Here is a 21,033-nt window from a genome sequence, read left to right on the forward strand (position 1 = left end):
CTGGGCAGCTGAGCCTATTCCAAAATAAACCCATACATCTTGGAACTATTCCCTATCAGGTAAAATAATGCCCTCAGTTTCAAAATAATACTCTCAATTTCAACCCTTTCAGAAAACAATTTCTTTCCTTTTGTAATGTACCAGCTAAATTGAAATGTTATGCAGGTCAAATCTGGACAGTATTCATACTGAATGTCTCAACCAAAATTTTAGGATTGAAGTTTTTGGCTGGGTGTTTTCTATATTTGGATTGAGTGAAAAACTTTATTCCATGTATGCTAAAAGACTCAAGGTATGACCACATCATTTTTATTTTTATTTTCAAACTGTAGTTAAAAACTTTGGGTCTATATTAGATGCACGAAAAGACAGCGCAAACGCTCACATGAGCGAAAATGCCGGGAATTGAAACCATGATTGTGGGGTTGTGTTACAGTGAGGACTGGGATATTTGCCCTTTCCTCACTGTAGTGTGACCTTGGAGTTAGAATATATATTTAGCGGGGGGTATGGGGGGGCGCAGCCCCCCGCAATAGCAATTGCGATTACCGGCATTTTTGCTCATGTGAGTATTTGCGGTAAAGTCTTTTCGATTTTATAATATAGACCCAAAAACTTTATTGAGTAGTGCTGAGCATTATATAACAATGATCAGGTCATATTGTTAGTAAAATCTTTTCCTTCTGATATATCTTAAAAAGAACTCAAATCTATAATATATACCATCCAAAGCAAATGAAATCTCTTTTGGTGAGTGCACTTACTAAACAAGAGAAAATCAAATGTATGGTTTCATACTATCAAATTAAAATTAGTGAGATGGAATTGTCTTTGCTATCAGGGTTAAAAAAATAGAACGTTATTATAATTTCTTAATTAAGCAATATTATTTTCTTCATGAAAAGTCAGAAAATCAGGAGAAGCTATGCAGATGCAAAGTATTCATATATAGGGACATTATAAAATGATCAGAATGACAAAACATGATATATTGACAGATTTGTAACTACATGGATCCTCAAAATAGTTATTCTCTATCAAAGTCAAAGAGAGCACATTGGCCCTTCATTCTCTCCAGTTAACTTTGCATACAGATAATAATCCACAGTGCTTACATTCCCTTCTTCACAAATAATTTATACTGAAGTCTATTTGGTCTCAGACTCATATTTGAACTAGTTTTTCCTTATAAAAGGTATTTTCCTCCCCTTCAGACCTCACATTTAAAGTCTGGGAAGAAAAGCACACACACACACACACGCACACACACGCACACACACACACACACACACACACACACACACACACACACACACACACACACACACACACACACACACACACACACACACACACACACACACACACACACACACACACACACACACACACACACACACACCCCTAACTGTAGTAATACAGTGCTTAGCCATTATACGTGGTAGACTAGTTTTGCTTTAGTATAATATAGGAGTTACTCCGAAGTACGTTGATAAGTGTGGCTGTCTGCCAGCTCTTGATTGCCCCTTTCATTTCTCATATAGGGTGCCATTTGTGCTGACTTTGCATAATTCTCTGTGTCTGCATGTGTGTTTGTCTGGGCTGTGCTTTCCCACATCTCAGGTGCACTCTGGTAAATGACTCTTGTGACACTCCATGCTGGCCATAGGTGTGCATGTACTCTACATGTGAGTATGTGTGCATTCTGTACTATACAAGTTTGTTGTTCTGCACTGGTTCCATGCCTTACACATCCTGCTTGGTATGATGGGCTGTGGCAACCATGCAGTCCTGACTAGGGTAAAGGGCAAAAATTGAAATAAAATGGTCCCCGGTAGTTTTTCCACTGATAATTGTAGCTTTTCTCCCCAGGTCTCCACTGAAAATGGATTCTGTGCACAGCTGGACCTTCCCAGTAAACAAATCCAAATAAAATACATTTAGGGAACTATGCTACAGTGGTCTAAATTTAATATTTTGAAAATTAAAATACATTTACGCAGTTTAACCCTAGCGAAGACTAGCGGGAACTTTACTTGTCCAAAAGTGTCTTTTCAGGCATCACTTTCAAGGTAGGTTTCTATATGAGTCAATCAAACTGCATAAACCTAAATATGGAATTGAAAGTGATCGCTTGATAAATAGATAGTAACGACCAACACTGTGAACTTGGGAAGGATAATTTGTTAGCAAGTGCTGGATAATTGAGGCAGACAATGTTTTGAGTAACTCACAGATGTTTCTTAATGCAAAACCATACATTTATCCTTACTGCAATGGGTATAAAAGATGATCTGAATGACAGTACAGTTGACAATATGAGTGATCTGTAACTTTTACTAGATTAAAAAACAACACATCATTACACATGGATCTATACTTTGGAATATTTGCCAGAGCATTATCTTAAATGCTGAAAAGGTCTTATTAAAAAAAATAGAAGTATTGCTAACCTAAGCCCACACTCCACACACACACACACACACACACACACACACACACACACACACACAGAGCATACACTGATTCTTTTAATAATATATACGTATTAATTTCAGTACAAGCAGTTGTAGAAAACTTAGTGTCACTTATCTGATATATTTTAATTAGTCTCATACAAAATGTACACAAAATGCAAAGTGCACCATTAGGGAGGTAGTCATGGTTTTTACATTTAAGCATGTGAGGTATCTGCTCTGGTCACACAGCCATGATTCAGAAACATAAGTTGTGCTTAGGTACAAAATTGCAAATTGATTTAGAAAGTCTTATGCAAATGAGAGAATAATGAGATGCCAATAAAATGTGATACTTACTTATGTAATTTAGGCTCTGTTCTCGTTTTTTGTACTTCACAGCAACTTTTTGATGGCCATCAGCACTGCGCATAGATGGATTATAAAAAGCAAATATTTTCCAGTCACTTTCTAGTCTGCCGGAATGCTTGATTTTGTTGCACACTTACTATTTCATACCTTGAGCTGCTTGTCCCTACCATAGTGAAACCAGGTTCACTGTGAGGTGCTCATTGGCCATGAAGAACAAAATGGTATAAGCAAAAAATACCTCACCTTAACATTACCTGGAGAGTTAGAGTGGACAGAGTATTAGAAGAGGTTTGATGCATTTGTATGGCTGACAAGCAGGAAATGGGAGAATGCATGGCCTTCCTATCTCTGTAGATACCAAGGCACAAATAGACCTCACTATGCTTGCCATGGGGACCTATAAGAAAAAAAAAATTGGTACATGTTAGGTACCTCAAAGGCTTCTGCCTCAAGGATACTGCAGGAATTCCTCAATATCCTCTTTGCACACGTGCATGGGTATATCTATTTCTCAATATCACCACAGGACTGATTGAGTACCATGCATCAGGGAATGGCATACTTTCCTGAGGTGCATGGTGTAATAAATTCCACCCATGTGTCTATAAGGGCCACATCTTGACTACAGGGGCAGATATACCACAGCAGCTGCTAGATAACGTACAAGAATGGGGGTACATTGTCCCAGTATCCTGGCAGTACCCATGATTCTCACATTTTGTACACAGGTTCACTGTAGCACCACTTCCTGCATGGTGGGATACCACATAGTCACCTGGTTGGTAAGTACAAACTATTAAAATGTTGTTACTCAGTTATTTCTCTATCTGTTTAGTGGGAGAAGTAGTATTGTGTAATCCTCCATTTTTATGTCCCCCCCTCCCCTGTTTTGTTTTCTAGGTGACACAGGATACCCACTAAAACCTTGGCTAATAACACAAATCTGTCATACACAAAGAGCTACTGAGGAGTGCTTTAACACCATTTACTTCAGACACAGATAGTCACTGACTGACTTCAGTATGACTATACTATTGCATGCAGAAAATACATGGGCTGTTGCATTCTACATGAAATGATCATGCTTTAGTCTGCTGCGCAGCTGCTGCAGCCAGTGACTAATAGTGACAGTGCAGCTCCTATCATTTGGTGGATTCTAGTCCACAACTATTGTCATACATTAACTACATGACAGTGTAAAGTTACAAAGGGTGCATGTAATATTACTTGCGAGCTGTGCTGAATGGTGCATGGTCAATTTACTCTGTACATCAGGCATTTCCCCTCGTATCTTAGACAAATTATGTGCTCAGATGGTACTAGCCATCATCATTTGCAAGTGTTCAGTGGTCAGTGACACATGTGCTAGTTTTACTGGCAGAGTTTACAGGAGCTGTAAAGTAGCATGTGTTATTATAGAAGTTTGGGGAATGTAGTCTGAAGATAGCTGAGCCAGGCTATTGTGTGGCGGTTGGTGTTGGTTACCACCACCATCTGCAATGCCAAAGGTGCAATGAGTCATATGGAGCCCTCTAAAACATGCAGTGCTAAGGGCTTCCTTAGAAATACATTTATTTCTTGGAGGTGGGGAGGGCAGTGAACTTACCTATAGGTTGCTGAACAACAGACGTCTGAAAATCAAACATAAAATACATTTACAGAAGGAACCACAAACAGAGGATGAATGAATAATAAATCTTTTTTTGTCAAATGCATCCATAGCCTCTGACTTTCTGTATCGAGAAAGAGTGTCCAACTGGGGGGAATTTAGAAACCTGTGTTAGAAAGAAGAGATACTACAAGCATCCACTTTGCTATGTCTGCAAAAAAAGAGATGTACTTGCTATTGAAATACAAAATATCACCCTTTTTAGATGCTGAAGCACTCCAAATTGGATGTTCCCCTGCAACAAACATGGCAACCCTTAATGCTACATTCCAGCTGTGGGATAAGCATTCATATATTGTTAAAATGAGGCACAAGGAACAGCTCCTTTTTTTAAAGTAAATTTCATGAGACTTTGTATGTCTGTATCCTCACATACACACACAGCTGAAAAGTCAGGAAAAAATCTTCTCTGGTTCGAATCAGTGGCCCAGCTCATAGTCCGTTCCTGTGCAGTAGGTGGATGGATAGCATAAGATACATGATCAGCTGAAACATTGCAGCAAGATGGCAATACATACATCAGGGATGCACCAGTGAGGTACAGTTCCCGAGAGAATAATGGAGGTTTAGTGGCAGTGTCCACTGCTGTAGTATCCTGTCTAAAACCCATTTAGGAATGTGTTGTCTTTCTTTGTACAGGATGTCAGAGTCCAAGAAAGAGACAGTGAAAGTCAAGGATTCAGTTGCAAGCATCTCAAAAATCACTGATGAGTTGAAAAAAATGCTCAGTGGTAAAAGAAGGAAATCAGTCCGTCAGATGAAGTTCATACTTAGATAAGCATCCAACTTAAACTTGAAGGCCTGATTCTGAGTTATTTGTAAAATGTTAGCTTGGTCTGGGGAGCAAGGGGTCCCATCTTCAATCAACTTCATGCCTACAGCAAAGCTGAGGGATGGGATGACAATTTCTCACTAGAGTGATCCCACAGTTAAGCAATTGGAGGCCAACGGGCATAATTTACTTTGAAACTCAGCCAAGCTTATTCCATGGTTCTGAGTCTGTTACTTTGGTACCTTTTGGTTTCCTGAGGCATGCCCTCTGGCTAGTCTCTTCACTGGAGCACTGCACTGCACTAATTAAGTGTAGGGCACCAATGAATACCTTGAGATTCTTTATTAATTCTGAGTCACTGTGGCGAAGCACTGACACTTGTGACTGCCATCAGCACTGTGGTCCAGTCACTGGCAAAAAATAAGCTCCAACAGGATACACATAATCTTAGTGTAAATACTATAATGGTCCTCATCGGTGATTGAAGGTATACTTGGAATGTTTGTGTTTCAGGATTATGTCATTTTAAAACATTACATTTATTTCATACTGTTTTTAAATTACATCGTATCTATTTTCCTATCTTTATTCTTATTTTGTTTTACTTTATCATGCAAAAATTAGGATAAGCTTCATGATTTTTAGTGATGTAAGTCCTAAATATTATCAACTGCATAGCAAGTCTGACATGCCTGTACAGGTCTTTTTCTAACTCAGCTTTGTTGACTGAGCAGTAAGCATGCTTAAATATAATATTATGTAATATCTGCATGACAAACACACCTGTATATGTTTTGTAGCAAAGTGCTGTTTTTGTTCTTGTGTCAAATTTTGTAATGTGAGTTGATTCTATACAAAGGAAATATTGCTCCTTATTAGAATTTAAGAAAAAATGTTTAACATTAAATGAAAAACAATGCATTCTGAGCACATCTAATGGTACTTGTGATGTGTTTGACTTGGAAATACAGTGAGTAGTTATTCTGTTGGAGTTTCATGCTGCACATTACTCATATTCTCTGTTATTTTTACTTGCAAAGACCGTTATAGAGTTCCTATGATTTATAATCACAAGTTGTCAGCCTTACCTGATATACATGGTAACCACTGTAAAATACCAGCTTCTTTTCTCCTCAATAGGGATCTGAAAAAAAAAAAAGTACTGAATAGTAAACTTGAGCAATATTTTATTACTATTTAGTGTTTTGTTATTACTGACCAGCCATATGTTTTCCTACCTGTGCCTACATTGTGGCTTACTTCAACCACTGGATTTTTTGCAGTACCAAAATCTCAGATCTGTGCACATAGTTGAGGCGAAGGTTAGTAAATGAGGCCACTGAGTACTAAGCAGCTCCCATAACACATAATGCATTACCAAATACTGATTGCAGCTCCACCCCTACTCCATAAAGAAGGACTTCAGCTCACTGTATAAACTGGTTGTAGTGTGGGAATTTACTTCCAAATGATGCCGGCATGACTGACGCGGCTTTTCATTAAAGTGCTGCAGCAGGATGTCATGTAAACTACCTAGCAACTTTCCCCATATTATTGCCAAGCTGCTGTGCATATGCATATACATATACAAATGCATACATGCAGACACATGCCTTGCTGTTTTCGAACAGCTCCCTCATAAAACTAGGCCGATGGCTACAGCTGAGAGATGTAGACATAAGAAAAACAGAAGTGAGAGACTTAGTTTGTGTTTATGGCAGGTAATACAAATGGAGGTGGTGTTTTTTAGAAGATGAAGACTTAACAAAAGAAGATATCAAAAGGGGTGGAGGTTCAGCACTTGCAGAGAAGATGACTGAAAGGCTGTGTGCATGTCAGACTGAAGGGGATGAGCCATCTGACTGCCATTTCAGACATATGTTATATAAACAGCATAAGTGTAACTCTTAAGTAAGACCAAACAGGCTACCACAGTTGTATTAACCATAAAATTCCAAACCACAACAGCGTTAAATTAAACAGCTAGTAAATAATAACGATGCTGACCATCCAGAACATTAAAATGAGAACAGCACAGTAATATTTCCATTAGTGAAGCACTTTTGTCCTTCATTAAAAGACTTCATCAGAACAATTAATGACCATATAAACCACTGCTTAAATAGCAGCATGTGATTTTTTCCAAAATCAGAAATATTGTGTCGGTGATGGCCAGACCTCTTCCTAACTCTGCCAATACAAAATGGCAAGTAAAAAATCAGTGATCTTGGGGTAAACTGCCTGATTGTAGAAAACCATTTGTCATTTCCTGCCATTGGCATTTTAACAAAATCCTAAACTTTCTTACAAGCATTTATTTCCTACTCAATTTTGATGAACTGATCTGCAATGAATATACTATAGCAAAGTGTGATAGGTTATTGCTCTAGGATGTGTCAAAACTAATTTCATTTACTAATATTATGTAAATAATAGTGTGTGGTATTATGGGCTTACAATCACAATGCTGAAGTGGATTTGAATCCACTTTGCATGAAGTCCGGAGGGCGAACGGTGAGAATGTCGAACCCAACATTGTCGAAGTACAAATCTTGCCCCTATCTCGATCCATGTTAATGCTTGTTCCGAGGTGGAATTTGAGATGTATTTCAACAATGTGGGAATTTGAGATTGTCACTTTTGCAGACATCGGTCTATGATACCATCATTCGACCGAGTCCACTTCAACACTGCCATTGTAAAGCATATTATGTGTTAAGCTGATGTTTTGTAAATAAATGTGCAGGAATTACAGAACATATTGTGTTCCCTTTAAAGAAAACCAGGTATGTCTGTATTAAGTGAAGATGTCTCTTTAAAGAGTGTTGCTAATAAGCAATTTCATTATTAGTATACTATATAAACAGGAAGGGCTATGACCCTGGAAAGCAGAGAATTTGGCCTCTCAGTGCAAGGAGAGTTCATGTCTGAAGCTGCGGTTTTCAGAAGTGTATCAGGGAAATGAAGAGACAACCTGGAGGAGCCTGAGATGATCTGGAGATATTCTGCTGAGAATCCAGAGAGGAAGCAGATGTCTGAATTTATTTGGAACTTGACCTGAACTGGTATGAGAGACTGCAGAAAAGGAAGAGTTTGCATCACTGAACTGCTAGTTTTTTATATACAGTGACTCCACTTCTTATTTTTATATCCCCAGACAATACTTACTGGAGAGGTACAATTTCAAATGGCTGCAGTAAGACAGTAAAACTATTCTGGATGTGATTTTTCAACATAAAACGAAGAACTGAGCCTCATTTCAAACACAGTGCTGAAATGGGCAGTTCTCAAATTATATTATTTAATTCACTTGCAAATAATGGTTTATCAGAATACTGATTAAATATTTTTAGATCAGCTAATATCATTGCCTGGCTGAATGCATGTATTATGCAGTTAGTAAGTAAACATTAACACACTACAGGATCTTGGCTGTTGTGTGCTAATTGGATGCTTAGATAGGTTCATATGTTCATAGGTGTTTACTAGGCTAACGACCACAAGGGACTTTTTAAACCTAGCCATGCATCCCAAATCTCTGACAAGTTCTGGTAACCTTGATAAGTGTAACCAGGAGCTTGGGAAGTGAAACTTTTACAAGCAGATGCCTGGAAGATGAACCATTTACAGGCTGTCTGTGTCCATTAGAGACAGAGGTGCCAAACCAGGGATGAACTTTCTGTCCCCATCCATCTGTCCAAGTTGCATTTGAATTGGGGGAGGAATATGGCTTCACATGGATGGAGAGCCTGTACCAGAGGAGTGGTAGTCTCTGAAATATATACCTGTCTCTCCAGTAGGCCCTATTTATATTACGGGCAAGGTTTAAGTCTTTAGAATGGGTAACTCTGGTGCTGTTTGTTTTGTGGATTTACAGGAGGTCCGGAGTGGGGTCTGACAATGCCTTGTATGCTAGGCATAGATCTCCCCTCAACAACCTGTAGGAGACAGAATACAGGGTATAGGGCATTGAGGCGGTCTGCATTGGACATGTTACTTATGCCCTGTATTCTTTTAGTGAAGTACCTCTGCGGACATTCCAATTGTTGGATATCCCTGGTTAGATACATACCAAATGAGGCATTGTACTCAATAATAGGGCTGATGAATGCCAAACACAAAGACTTCTTTGGACCTAGATGCCATACCTTTGTTTATAAGTTGCACAATATAGAATAATTTCTGCACTGCTGTAGACACTTGATTGTTAAAGGCTAGATTACTTCTATGTGTATCCCCAACTCCCTGACTACTGGGGCAAATTTTAGGTGTGTGTTGTTAATGTGATAGTTACCAAGGGAAAATGACTTCCTGAAGGATACTATTATGCATTTCTTGGCATTTAGTTTTAGTCCATGGCTCTGGCACCAGTTGTTTGTCTATGTCAGCCCTTCTTGCAATCATCTGTAAAGTTTGTCAGCTAGAGACCATTGACGTTAGCTTTGCCTGCAGAGAAGTAAATGCCAAAAATGAGTGGCCGCAGGCAGGACTGATCCCTGAGGGACTCCACTTGTGACTGGCTTCTTTGTAGAGGTAGACTCCCCAGTTCTAACTTCCCTGGATCCTCTCTGTGAGCTCTCTGGATATCCACCGGGTAATGTAAGGGTTTGTACCTAACCTCTTAAATTTGTCAACAATGTCCAAGTGGGGGATTGTGTCAAATGCCTTGGCCAGGTCAAGGTACACAGTGTGAACCATTTTGCTCATATCCATTGCTTTGGTGGCCTTCTCAAAGAAATCCACCAGGCTGAGTAGGCATGACCTGCACTTGATGAAACCAAATTGGGTTGGGTCCTGTGTCTGGAGGTTTCTTATGTCATTATTGATCATTTCCATGATAGTTCTTTCCATGGCTTTGCATATGAGACTAGTGAGACTTATGAGTCTGTAGTTTCCAGGGTCTGTAGATGGACTACCTTTGTGTAGAGGGATGACTGTTGCTGTTCTCCATTCAAGAGGCACGAAGCCTGTTTAGAGGCTACAGTTAAATAGCTATTCCAGACAGCCTGATAGATAATGTTTCATGCTATTTACAAGGCATCCTGAGATATTATCTGGGCCCATTGATGCAGTGTTCTTGACCTTAGAGAGAGCATTAAGGACTATTCCCTAATGATAGCAGGGGGAGTTATATTTGATGATATTTTCTGAGGGAAAGTTGACGTTGGAGCTGAATTTGTTGGCCAGTAGGGTTGCTATATTTTCTGGATCAGTAAAGATGGCTCCATTTACAATGAGCTCTGCACACAATTGTGTTTTGCCTTTGAGGTTGCAGACATAGCTAAAGAATGCCTTGTGGTTGTCCTTGGCCTGGCATGCCAAATTTACCTCAAATTTGGCTTTGGTAGACTTTATTTGTCCTCTGAGTTGTTTGTTTAGTTTGATGAGAATGCTTTATCCTTCTGGGTGCTGCAACTCCTAATTTTTGCCATGATTTTCTTCCTTCTGTTATACAGCCTATTAATACTGTGATTCCACCAGGGTGGCTTGTTTTTTGAGTTAGTTCTGGACTTCTTCCTGGTGAGTACAGATGCCTCTGTGCAACTATTAACATGCTTGTATAGGGTTTCTGTGAACAGTTCTGCATAGGTAGCAGTGTTCTCAGGGTTTATGGGAGCTTGACATTCTGCCAGGTTATCATGTAATAGTAGAAAGTTAGATTTAGAGTAGTTGCTGAATATTTCAGGGTTAGCTAGGGTTCCATGTTTTATTTTTACTTCAAAGGAGACCATTTTGTGGTCTGACATTACCAAATAGGACATTACACTAAAAGGTGTGCAGCACTCTCCCATATCAGTGTGGGCCAGAGACAGAATGGTTGCAACCCTGGTTGGTATACTGACAAGATGGTCCACGTTTTTTGTGTTTACAAAATCCAGGAATCTATGTGCCTGTAAGTTTGGTGTCGTATATGATTCTCAGTTAATAGTGGGGTAATTAAAGTCACCCATGAATATAGTATTGGGTTGGCTGGTGAGTGTTTCCATTAAGTTTAAATACATGGTATGGATTTCCTCAGTCACAGAGGGTGACCTTCAGCTTGCAAAAAAGTGGTACTGGATTTTGATTATGGTGATTTGAATGTGGAGAAGCTCAAGTGCATTGTCCTATTTGATCAGCCTTGAGGTATATTTATATTTTATGCAAATTGAGACACCTCCACTTTTAGTCTCTGTCTGTGCAGTAGCTGGTCTAAATGTATGGAAGGCATTATAAGCTTGCACTGTAGGTGTGCTCTCCATGGCTTTAAACCATGTCTCAGTGACCGCACAGACATTAGCATTCTGCAGGGTGAAGAGAACTTCCAGGGAGTGGAGTTTTTTTGTTTAGACTCGTAGCATTGAGCAGTAATACCTTTAGATTTTCTTGGTTTTGATTTGCTATGCCGGAAGTACTTTCAGTTTGGCATTGCCTAAAAAAGGCACTGTGGGGGAAGACAATGTTTTAGCTAATATTCTAAGGCCTAGAGGGGAGAGGTTCAGACCATCCCTGGCAAAGCAGAATGGTCTGTTGACTATCTCCTTCCATGTTGACAAATATTGCACCCCCCCATACGAATGACACCAGAAACTAAGCCAATTATTAAAGTCAGTCATCTTTTGTTCATATTGTGGCATCATCTAGGAAAAGGTAAAATGCTGCACAGTGCTAGGCTCATACCAGCCTGGAACACATATTCTGAGAGCTCCAGGATGTTTCTCTTCATATAGTCTAGGGACACCCACATAGACTATGACTGAGTCATACTGGTACTTGTGGTCCAATGACCTGAATGCATGCTTAATATGGTAGATCCTGACCCCTGATAAGCAATTGACCATGACTTTCTTCTTAGTCTGATGACAGGGTCATCAGTGTGTCTCACAATGGAATATCCAATGACTAGAATGTTGGATTCTGTAATGGCTTGCCTTATGGGCTTAGAAGAAGAGGCTCCATGAGATGTGACTGTATACATTGATGTGGATTTTGTTTTGAAAGAGTATATTTGGGGTTGCTAAGGGTATTTCTTATGTGTACTTCATTTAGGAGGCCTTTGGGGTTTAGGTAGGTTACATTTAAGTGCATCAGCATTTGTGGGTCTATATGTCTGTTTTGAATTGGGTGTGATGGGTGCAGCATGTGTACTACTGACAACCTTGTTGACAGTAGTAGTTCTTTTACGTGACAGCTTTGCCTTCACTGACATTGTGTAAGTACATCTCTCACATGCCATATCAGTTTGTTTGAGAATTAACTGGTGGTCAGTAAACATGAGGCAATTTCTACATTGCCTCAGGATGCCCACATCCACCAAGCTGGTAATGGAGATAGTGGGGAAGTTCATATCCATGGCAACAGACCCTTTTTTATTCATTAGACATTACAGTGGGAATATAAGTAATGTCAGAAGTATTCAGTTTGCAACTGTGGGGTCAGTGCTTGTCACTGCAAACTAGTTGTCCTGTATGCAACTAGGTATTGGTGAAATTTCAATGGTACTTTTACAGGACAGATGCGAACTCAAGATGTGGGATGATAACATGAAGAGTTTGTTTGAAAGTCCTGCAGATAAAGTGGTAATGCTCAAAAGTTCTTTCCTGCATCATGTGATTATGTTTCATTGAATTGGTCCAGCCATGGACTGCCCGGACTTCTAATGGACTGAGTTTGATCATGAAGTGGTCATGAATGCTGTTTTAACTCCATGTACTACTTACAGCTGGTTGGATTCTGAAACTACTTAAATCTTGTACATAATTTTAAGGTCCAGTTATTTACCAGCTTGCACAGTTATCTCCAAGAATATGGTTGATTCCATTACTTCATAGAGGCACTTATTGGTCCTGACCTTAAAAAACATTTCTCAGTCCACGCAGTGTGGTAGATTTCCGTCCTACTTTTAACGGACCTTTCATCAGCAGTGTTAATGAGAAAGTGATTTACATGCTACTCACAAATTACATCTTATAATTCCTGAAACCATATCAGCCTGATTTTAAATCTAAATTTTTAAATCTAGACAACACACTAAAATTTTCCAAGTCGGGTATTTAATAATGCTTTGATGGTAATAAATGAAACCTTATATTTGACCCTGGTCCTCCTTGATCTCCATGATGACCAGAATCCTGAGTGAGTATCTATGTACTCATTGTGATCTTTCTTTCACAGTTCTCAAGTCATTTGCCTCTGGACTGTCAGATTACATTAAGATGGTCACTTCCAGAGAAATGCCTTCCAGGAAGTTCCCCACTGATATCTGAGTTACCTCACTGCATAGCCATGGCTCCTTTGTCATTCACAGTGTATATGCTTCCATTGAAGGAGGCCATACAAGGTAAAGACACTCAGTACTAGTACTAAACTGGTAATATTTAGATATCTTCTTTTTGACTCAAGAGTTTATATCTGATTTTATTAAAACTGAAAGCTAGTTGGATGATATTTTTCAATAACTGGATTATAGTTATTTAAAATTTAACCTTATGAAGAATAAGTTGATGTTTAAGCATGCCACTTTTTGTCCTTTATGGGCTCACCTCCTATAATATTTTATGTACAAAATGTGGACTTGAGTTTGGATAACCTGCTAGCACTTTCTAGGGAATGGATGTTATTAGCTCATTTTCTTATCATCAAAGAATTATGTCCCAGATAAAGTACATTATACCATCATTAGGATTAATACCAATGATTTTTGCACTCATGTCTTTCCATATCAGTTAAAATGTACCCAAGTTTGGAGCTGTGATGACCCAATAAAGTCAAAATCATCACATCCAACAACATCAGAACTATAATATTGAGTCCAGTAAAAGGCACTGCAAATCCTAGTAAAGTCATGCATAAAAAGTAAAAAAAGGCACATTTGAAAGTGGAACTCAGTCTGCATCCTCTGTGTGGGAGCTTCACTCTCCCATACTTGACAACTTTAATATACTAACTCCATAGCATGCAACCACGAGGAAAGGGCAAAATGCAAGAAGATGAGAAAGTGTTCCCATTCCTATCTGCATCATTAGACTGCTATTAACAAATTACTAAAACTGCATATGCAGTAAAAGAAAGTGAGGAACCACAGCAGTCTCCACATTGCTCCAGCTCCACACCCAACAAACGCACAGTGTACCACTCAGATCCAAAATATCAAACAGGCAGATCAGAAAAAAATAAAAACAGTATTTACTGACTGTGGATGTTGATAATTGGGATCCAATTAAAATGAACTTGAAAAATGTAAACTGACAGAGCCACATTCTCCCTCATCTTTGGAGAGTGACTCTGCCTATCTACAGTGGGTACAGAATTTTATAGACAGCATTTCCAATGGCATGCACAGTCCTGGTTACTCCAATGCTCTGGGATTTGTGCAGGCTTTACAGTCCTGCCACATTACTCTCATACTGCGGAGAATGCAGTGACACTTACTGTCCTGGCACATTAATCCTGTGCTATTTAACCAGGCACCACTGCTGGGCTGGGCCTGGAAAAAGGGCCATGGAGATCAGTGCTCTACTCTGGAAAACATTTAAATAAGTAATAAGTAATTAAGTAAATAAATAAATATACACTAGGACTCATAATCCTGCCACATTATTCCTGTGCTATGGGATTTATAGTAGCACTCACAGTCCTGACACATTGCTATTATGCTGAGAGATTTTCAGTGGCACTTACATTTATGCCACATTATTCCTGTGCTATTTAATATGCACTGGCACTTACAGGATTTATACTGGCACTCAAAGTTCTGTCGCATTATTTCTTTGCATTGGAATTTGCTCTGGCACTCATAGATGTTCTTCGTTCCCCATTGCTGCAGTCCTAACTATTGGGTATAGTCCGCATCCAGTCGGCCCGAATACCAGAGTATAAGGCTGACGTCGGTCAGGGCGCATTAGACTGACGTCAGTACGTCAGGGTACTAATGCGCATGACCGACGTCATATCCTCAGTCTTTTTTGCCGCATGGTCCGATGCAGAAGCAGTTTTTGAGTGCAGGTTGGCGTTCTGAAATATTTCGAAACCGGAGTTTCAGACCAAACAGAGTTGGCTAAGTACCCGTTGGGGAACATTTTGGTTTTTCTTGCCTCAGTATTTACCGGATGTCAGAAAAGTGAATAACTGTATTTCTTGTGGGAAACAGATACCTCATAGGGATTACCATACCTTGTGTATACCTTGTTTAGGGCCTGAGCACGACGTTGTTGGTTGCCGCTCTTGTGCTAGGTTTAACAAACGCACTATTAAGAGGAGGTTAGACTGTGCCAGGTTAGTGTTTGGGAAGCGTTGCAATTTTAAAATGCCGTGGGATGCTACGACGACCGCTTCCAGCAAGAAGCGCAAGGACAAAACAGCGAAGCCTAGGGTTGATGAACCGGCAGTCCCGGACGCGGGTTCTTTAGAAGGGACAGTGGGGCCAGAGGGTTTGCCAGGAGTTTGCATGGAGTCCCAGGCAGAAACTTTACTGTTACAGGATGTGCCTTCTCAGGAGGTAGGCCAGGCTGAGGGGCTTCTCAGGTGACTGTTCTTCCCTCTTCCCCAAGGTAGTTAGAGCCTCTCCTTCTGTTGCCAAAACTTCTTTGAGAGGTAGGCCTAGTTCAGCTTCAGTGGGGCTTCTCCTAGCATTTCGCGTTCTGTCCCTAAGAAACACATGCTTAAAATGGCAGAAGCTTTGATTACCATCATTACAGGTTCTATGCCCCGCCTGATAAGAGGCCTAGGGTGGAACGGAGTTTGATAGTTTTGAACAGTGTTCAGAGGCTTCAGAGTCTTCTCTGGAAGACTTGCAGGAGTATCCTACTTATTCTGATTCTGATGTGGATGATTCCACTCCTACAGCTCCTCCTCCTGAGGATTTCTCATTTTCAGAGACTCTGCATTCCATGAGGGAGCACTTTAAATGGGAAGGCCAGGATTACTCTGATTCCAAGAAAAGGCTTAGGGAATTCTTGTTTTTACCCCAGCATAGGCCCTTAGCTATTCCTCCTGTGTTGAATGTGGTGGAAGATGTTTTGCAGAGGCTTTCCTGAACCCTGACTCTTTGCCCCCTGCTCCCGTTAAGCCTGATAGGTATTATAGGGTGCCCCAAGCTCATAAGTATTTGTTTAAGAGTCCTAGGGCGAACCCAGAAACTATTTCTCAAGGGCCTAAGGGTGTTAAAGCTTCTGTGGTTAAAAATCCTGTTCCCACTGATAAAGAGGCAAGGGCTTTGGATAGGTGGGGAAAGAAAGTGTATACTTCTTCCACTCTAGCCATGAGAGCATTGAATTGTCAGTTTCACATGCTAAAATATCAGAATTATCTCCTTTCACAATTGAAATCTAAGGTGGATGCTTTGGCGGAAGGTATTGAGTGTAAAGAGTTGCTGGATTTGGTTCATGTGTCTGAACAAGTGGGTAAGCATTCTTTGCAATGTGGTTTTGATGCTGTACAGGCCTCCTCGAGGGTGGCTGCTACTAGTTCTGTTCTTCGCAGGCATGCCTGGTTGAAGGATCAGAATTTAGCTGAGCATGTTAAGACTAGGATTTTGGATGCTCCTTTACAGTCTGATGTGTTGTTTGGATCGCCTGTGGAAGCAGTTTTAAAGAAAATGGAGGACAAAGCTAAGTCTATGCAAACTGTTAAAGATTTTTGCAGGTGCAGCCACCAAAGTTTAGTAGAAATTGGCCTGCTAAGGGGTGGACATATCCTGCTTATGATTCCCAGTCTAGGGGTAGGTCTAGACGTGGTAGGGGCAGGGCTCAAGGTTCTTTAGGCCTAGAACAGGAGTTCACCTGCTCAGACTTCTGGTGAGGGCAGTGGTCAGTCCTTTCGTAAACAGACCCAATGACCTGTCTTTTCAGCTGCCAGTAGATTCCCGTCTGGCAGCTCCTTTGGGAGGAAGACTGTCTCTTTTCAAAGAAAATTGGGATTTAATTACTCAAGACAAATGGGTGTTGGATATCATTCACCACGGTTACAGATTTTATTTCCATACAATGCCCCCTTTCAAAGGCATGCCAGACGTTCCTCCTCCACAAAGACAAGAGGCTCACAAGCAAGTTTCTCAGTTACTCCAGATAGGGGCCATTCATCCAGTCCCTGTATCAGAAAGGGGCCTAGGATTTTATTCTCGCCTGTTCCTAGTACCAAAGAAGGGGAACACGTGGAGACCAATTTTGGATTTATCTCTCCTCAACACTTTTCTGGACATTCCCAAGTTCAAGATGTTGACGTTACAACAGCTTTTACCTCTGCTGGGCAAAGATCACTGGATGGTAACTTTAGATCTCAAGGAAGCTTACCTTCATGTGCCTATAAGGCTAAGTTGCAGGAAGTATCTGCGGTTTCGAGCTGGAAATTCTCATTATCAGTTCTCTGCATTGCCCTTTGGCTTATCTACTGCCCAGAGTATTCACAAAGGTTCTGGCTCCAGTGATAGCTTACTTCAGGCTTCAAGGAATTCAAATCTATCCTTACTTGGACGACTGCCTGATTCTGGCTCAAGAAAAGGAAGACCTTCTACAGCATCTGGAACATGTCATAGCAGTGCTAAGATGCCTAGGGTATTCTGTGAACGAAATAAAGTCCAGTCTAGTACCCTCTCAAGACATGTGCTTTCTGGGTGTGAGACTGAATACAGCAGCCCAGATGGCCTTTTAACCCCGGACAAACAAAAGAGTCTATCACTTTACTTCCATCAACTATCTCATCAGTCCGTGCTGACTGCAAGGACAGTCCTTCAAGCATTAGGGTTCATGGCATCTTGTATTCTGGTGCTTCCCAATGCCAAACTGCATATGAGGAAGCTACAATGGTATCTCAAAATGTATGGACACAGCACTGCCAGGATTTGGACACTGTCATTCCAATAATACCTTGCCTTCAAAAGAATTTTTGTGGTGGGCTCAGGAATGTCACCTAAACAAGGGACTCTCTGTGACCCGGCCAGAGGCGAGTCAGATTTTAACGACAGATGCCTCGGACATTGCTTGGGGAGCTCATCTAAATGGAAAGTGGATACAAGACAAGTGGCCTGCCAGACTACAGCATCTACATATCAACATGAAGGAGATGTTAGCAGTCCAGTTTGCATTAATGGCTTTCAAGGAGTTACTTCTTCCAGGGCAGGTGTTGATTCTAACAGACAACACAACTGTCATGTGGTACATCAACAAGCAAGGGGAACACATTCTTATCCTCTATGCAGGCAAGCAATGATTTTATGGGAGACTGCGCTAAGCTTACAACTAACTCTTCAGGCAAGGTTTCTGCCGGGAGCACAGAACTCCTTAGCAGATGTGTTAAGCAGACAAATCATGGATCCCACGAGTGGAAACTGGATCTTCATGTATTTCAAAAATTGACAGTGTCATGGGGAACTCCAGACATAGATCTGTTCGCTTCTCCGCTAAACCACCAGCTGCCACAGTATTGCACAAAGGGGTTTCATCACACAGCTTGGAAAGTGGATGCTCTGTCTTTCAGTTGGAAAAACCTTCATGTGTATGCCTTTCCTCCTCTGCCTCTTCTTCCAAAGGTACTATTAAAGGTCAGGCAAGACAGGCCAAGGATGATTTTGATAGCTCCAGATTGGCCTCGCAACACTGGTACCCACTACGGAGTCTGGTAAGGAAGCCTCCATGGCCTTTACCTCTGATTCCTCATCTGTTATCTCAGAAGGATGGTCATCTGCTCAATGTCAAGCTTCACTCTCTTCATCTAACAGCCTGGCATCTTCTGTGTTGAAACACAGCAGGTCTCAACTTCCTCAACAAGTTTTAAATGTGATTATGGAAGCTAGAAGACCTAGTACAAGGAAAGTGTACGCAGAAAATGGAAGATTTTTATTTTGGAGTACAGCAAAGAATTTGCAGGTTTCTGAGCCTAATTTGAGTGTGGCTCTTCAATACCTTACTGAGTTATTGGACAAAGGTTTGTCCTTCTCTTCCATTAAGATTCATGCTGCAGCAATTTCAGCTCACTATGATTGTGACCCACCATTGTTTTCGCATCCTTTGTTCAAGCAGTTTCTTAGAGGGCAAAGAATATAAGACCCCAATGAGCTCCTACTCCTGCTTGGGATCTCAATTTTGTGTTGGAAAACTTACTCTACAACCTTTTGAGCCTCGGCTACTGCTGAATTGAAATACTTGTCATGGAAGACTGCTTTTCTGTTGGCTATTACTTCTGCAAGAAGGGTGTCTGAGTTGCAGGCCCTTATGGCAGTAGAGCCATTTTGATTTTCCATAAGGATAGGGTATCATTACGAACTAATCCTTCCTTTATGCCTAAGGTGGTTTCTAGTGTGGCTTTAAACCAAACTATTCATTTGCCTATTTTTATGCAGACCCCCAAAATAAAGGGGAAAAGATTTTGCACACTTTAGATGTACACAGGCAATTCGTTATTATTTAAGCAGGACTAAGGATTTTAGGCAGTCTCAGCAGTTGTTTGTTTCTTTTGCTTTGAGTTCACAGGGCAAGCCTGTGTCAAAACAAACTATTTCTAGGTGGATTGGCTTTGCATTGCATTTTGTTATTCCCATCATGGCAAGGAGATTCCAGCTGGGATTAGGCCTCATTCCACTAGGGCTACTGCCACTTCAACAGCATTTCTAAGGGGTGGCAACTAAGGATATTTTGGAAGCAGCTACTTGGAGTTCAGTGCATACTTTCTCTAAGCATTATCACCTTCCTATCTACTCTAAGTCTAGGGCTGGTTTTGCCACAGCTGTTTTGCAAGGCATGTTGTCAGCTCCTGCTTTATGATTTGCCAGCCTCCCTTACCTCTGCTTTGGGATTACCCAATAGTTAGGACTGCAGCAATGGGGAACGAAGAACATAGTACAGTTTTGTACCTACCATAAATGTAGATGTTCGAGGATCCCATTGCTGCAGTCCAATTTACTCCCTCCTTCCCTCTGTGTTTAGGGGTGGTTGTGTAGGTGAGGTTACATGCTTATATTTTTGTATATATTCTTGTATATATTGTACATATTTTTGGTGCAGGTATTTTGGGCCTTGTCTTTTAGGATCTTCTGACATCTGGGGCAAGAAAGACTGAGGATATGACGCCGGTCATGCCAGTACCCTGGCGTACGCCAGTCTAATGCCCTGCCCGACTCCAGCCTTATACTCTGGTATTCGGGCCGACTGGATGCGGACTATACCCAATAGTTAGGACTGCAGCAATGGGATCCTCGAACATCTACATTTATGGTAGGTACAAAACTGTACTTTCTGCCACATCACTCTGTGTTGTGGGAATTTCAGTAGCATTCACAGTCTTGCCACATTACATCTGTTCGGTCGGATTTTCAGCAGTGCTCCCAATCTGGCCATATTATTCCTGTGCAATGGAATTTGCACTAGCAGTTATAGTCTTGCCGCATTACTCCTGTGTTGTGGGATTTGCAGTGGCAATGACAGTACTACCACATTATCCATGTGCTGTAGAATTTACAATGAAATTTAGAGTCTTCCTATAATACTCCTGTGTCATTTAATTTGCACTGGCACTCACAGTCCTGCTACATTATGTTTGTGATGTAAGATTTGCATTGGCACTGACAATCCTGCCACACTATTCCTGTGCTATAGGATTTATAGCAGTACTGACAGTGCTGCCACATTAGTCCTGTATTGTGGGATTTTCAGTAGCACTTACAGTTATGCCACATTACTCTTGTGCTGTTTAATGTGCACTGGCACTTACAGTTATGCCGTATTACTCCTGTGCTGTTTAATAGGTACTGGCACTTACAGTCCTGCCACATTACTACTGTACAGTGGAATTTG

At 40.8% G+C, this 21,033-nt stretch overlaps 1 protein-coding gene across 1 annotated transcript in view; it reads right to left on the minus strand.

Moving 5' to 3' along the window:
* TTC22 (tetratricopeptide repeat domain 22) overlaps positions 1-21,033 on the minus strand; it is a 389,648-nt gene that overhangs the window by 129,107 nt on the left and 239,508 nt on the right. Inside the window, exon 2 of the mRNA XM_044085499.1 lies at positions 6,358-6,413. Within this exon, the coding sequence (XP_043941434.1) occupies positions 6,358-6,413 (56 nt within the window). The remainder of the gene's footprint in view (positions 1-6,357; positions 6,414-21,033) is intronic.

Source organism: Protopterus annectens, chromosome 10.part0 (assembly GCF_019279795.1).
Source record: "Protopterus annectens isolate FY-2018-M chromosome 10.part0, PAN1.0, whole genome shotgun sequence".
Lineage (NCBI taxonomy): Eukaryota > Metazoa > Chordata > Ceratodontiformes > Protopteridae > Protopterus > Protopterus annectens.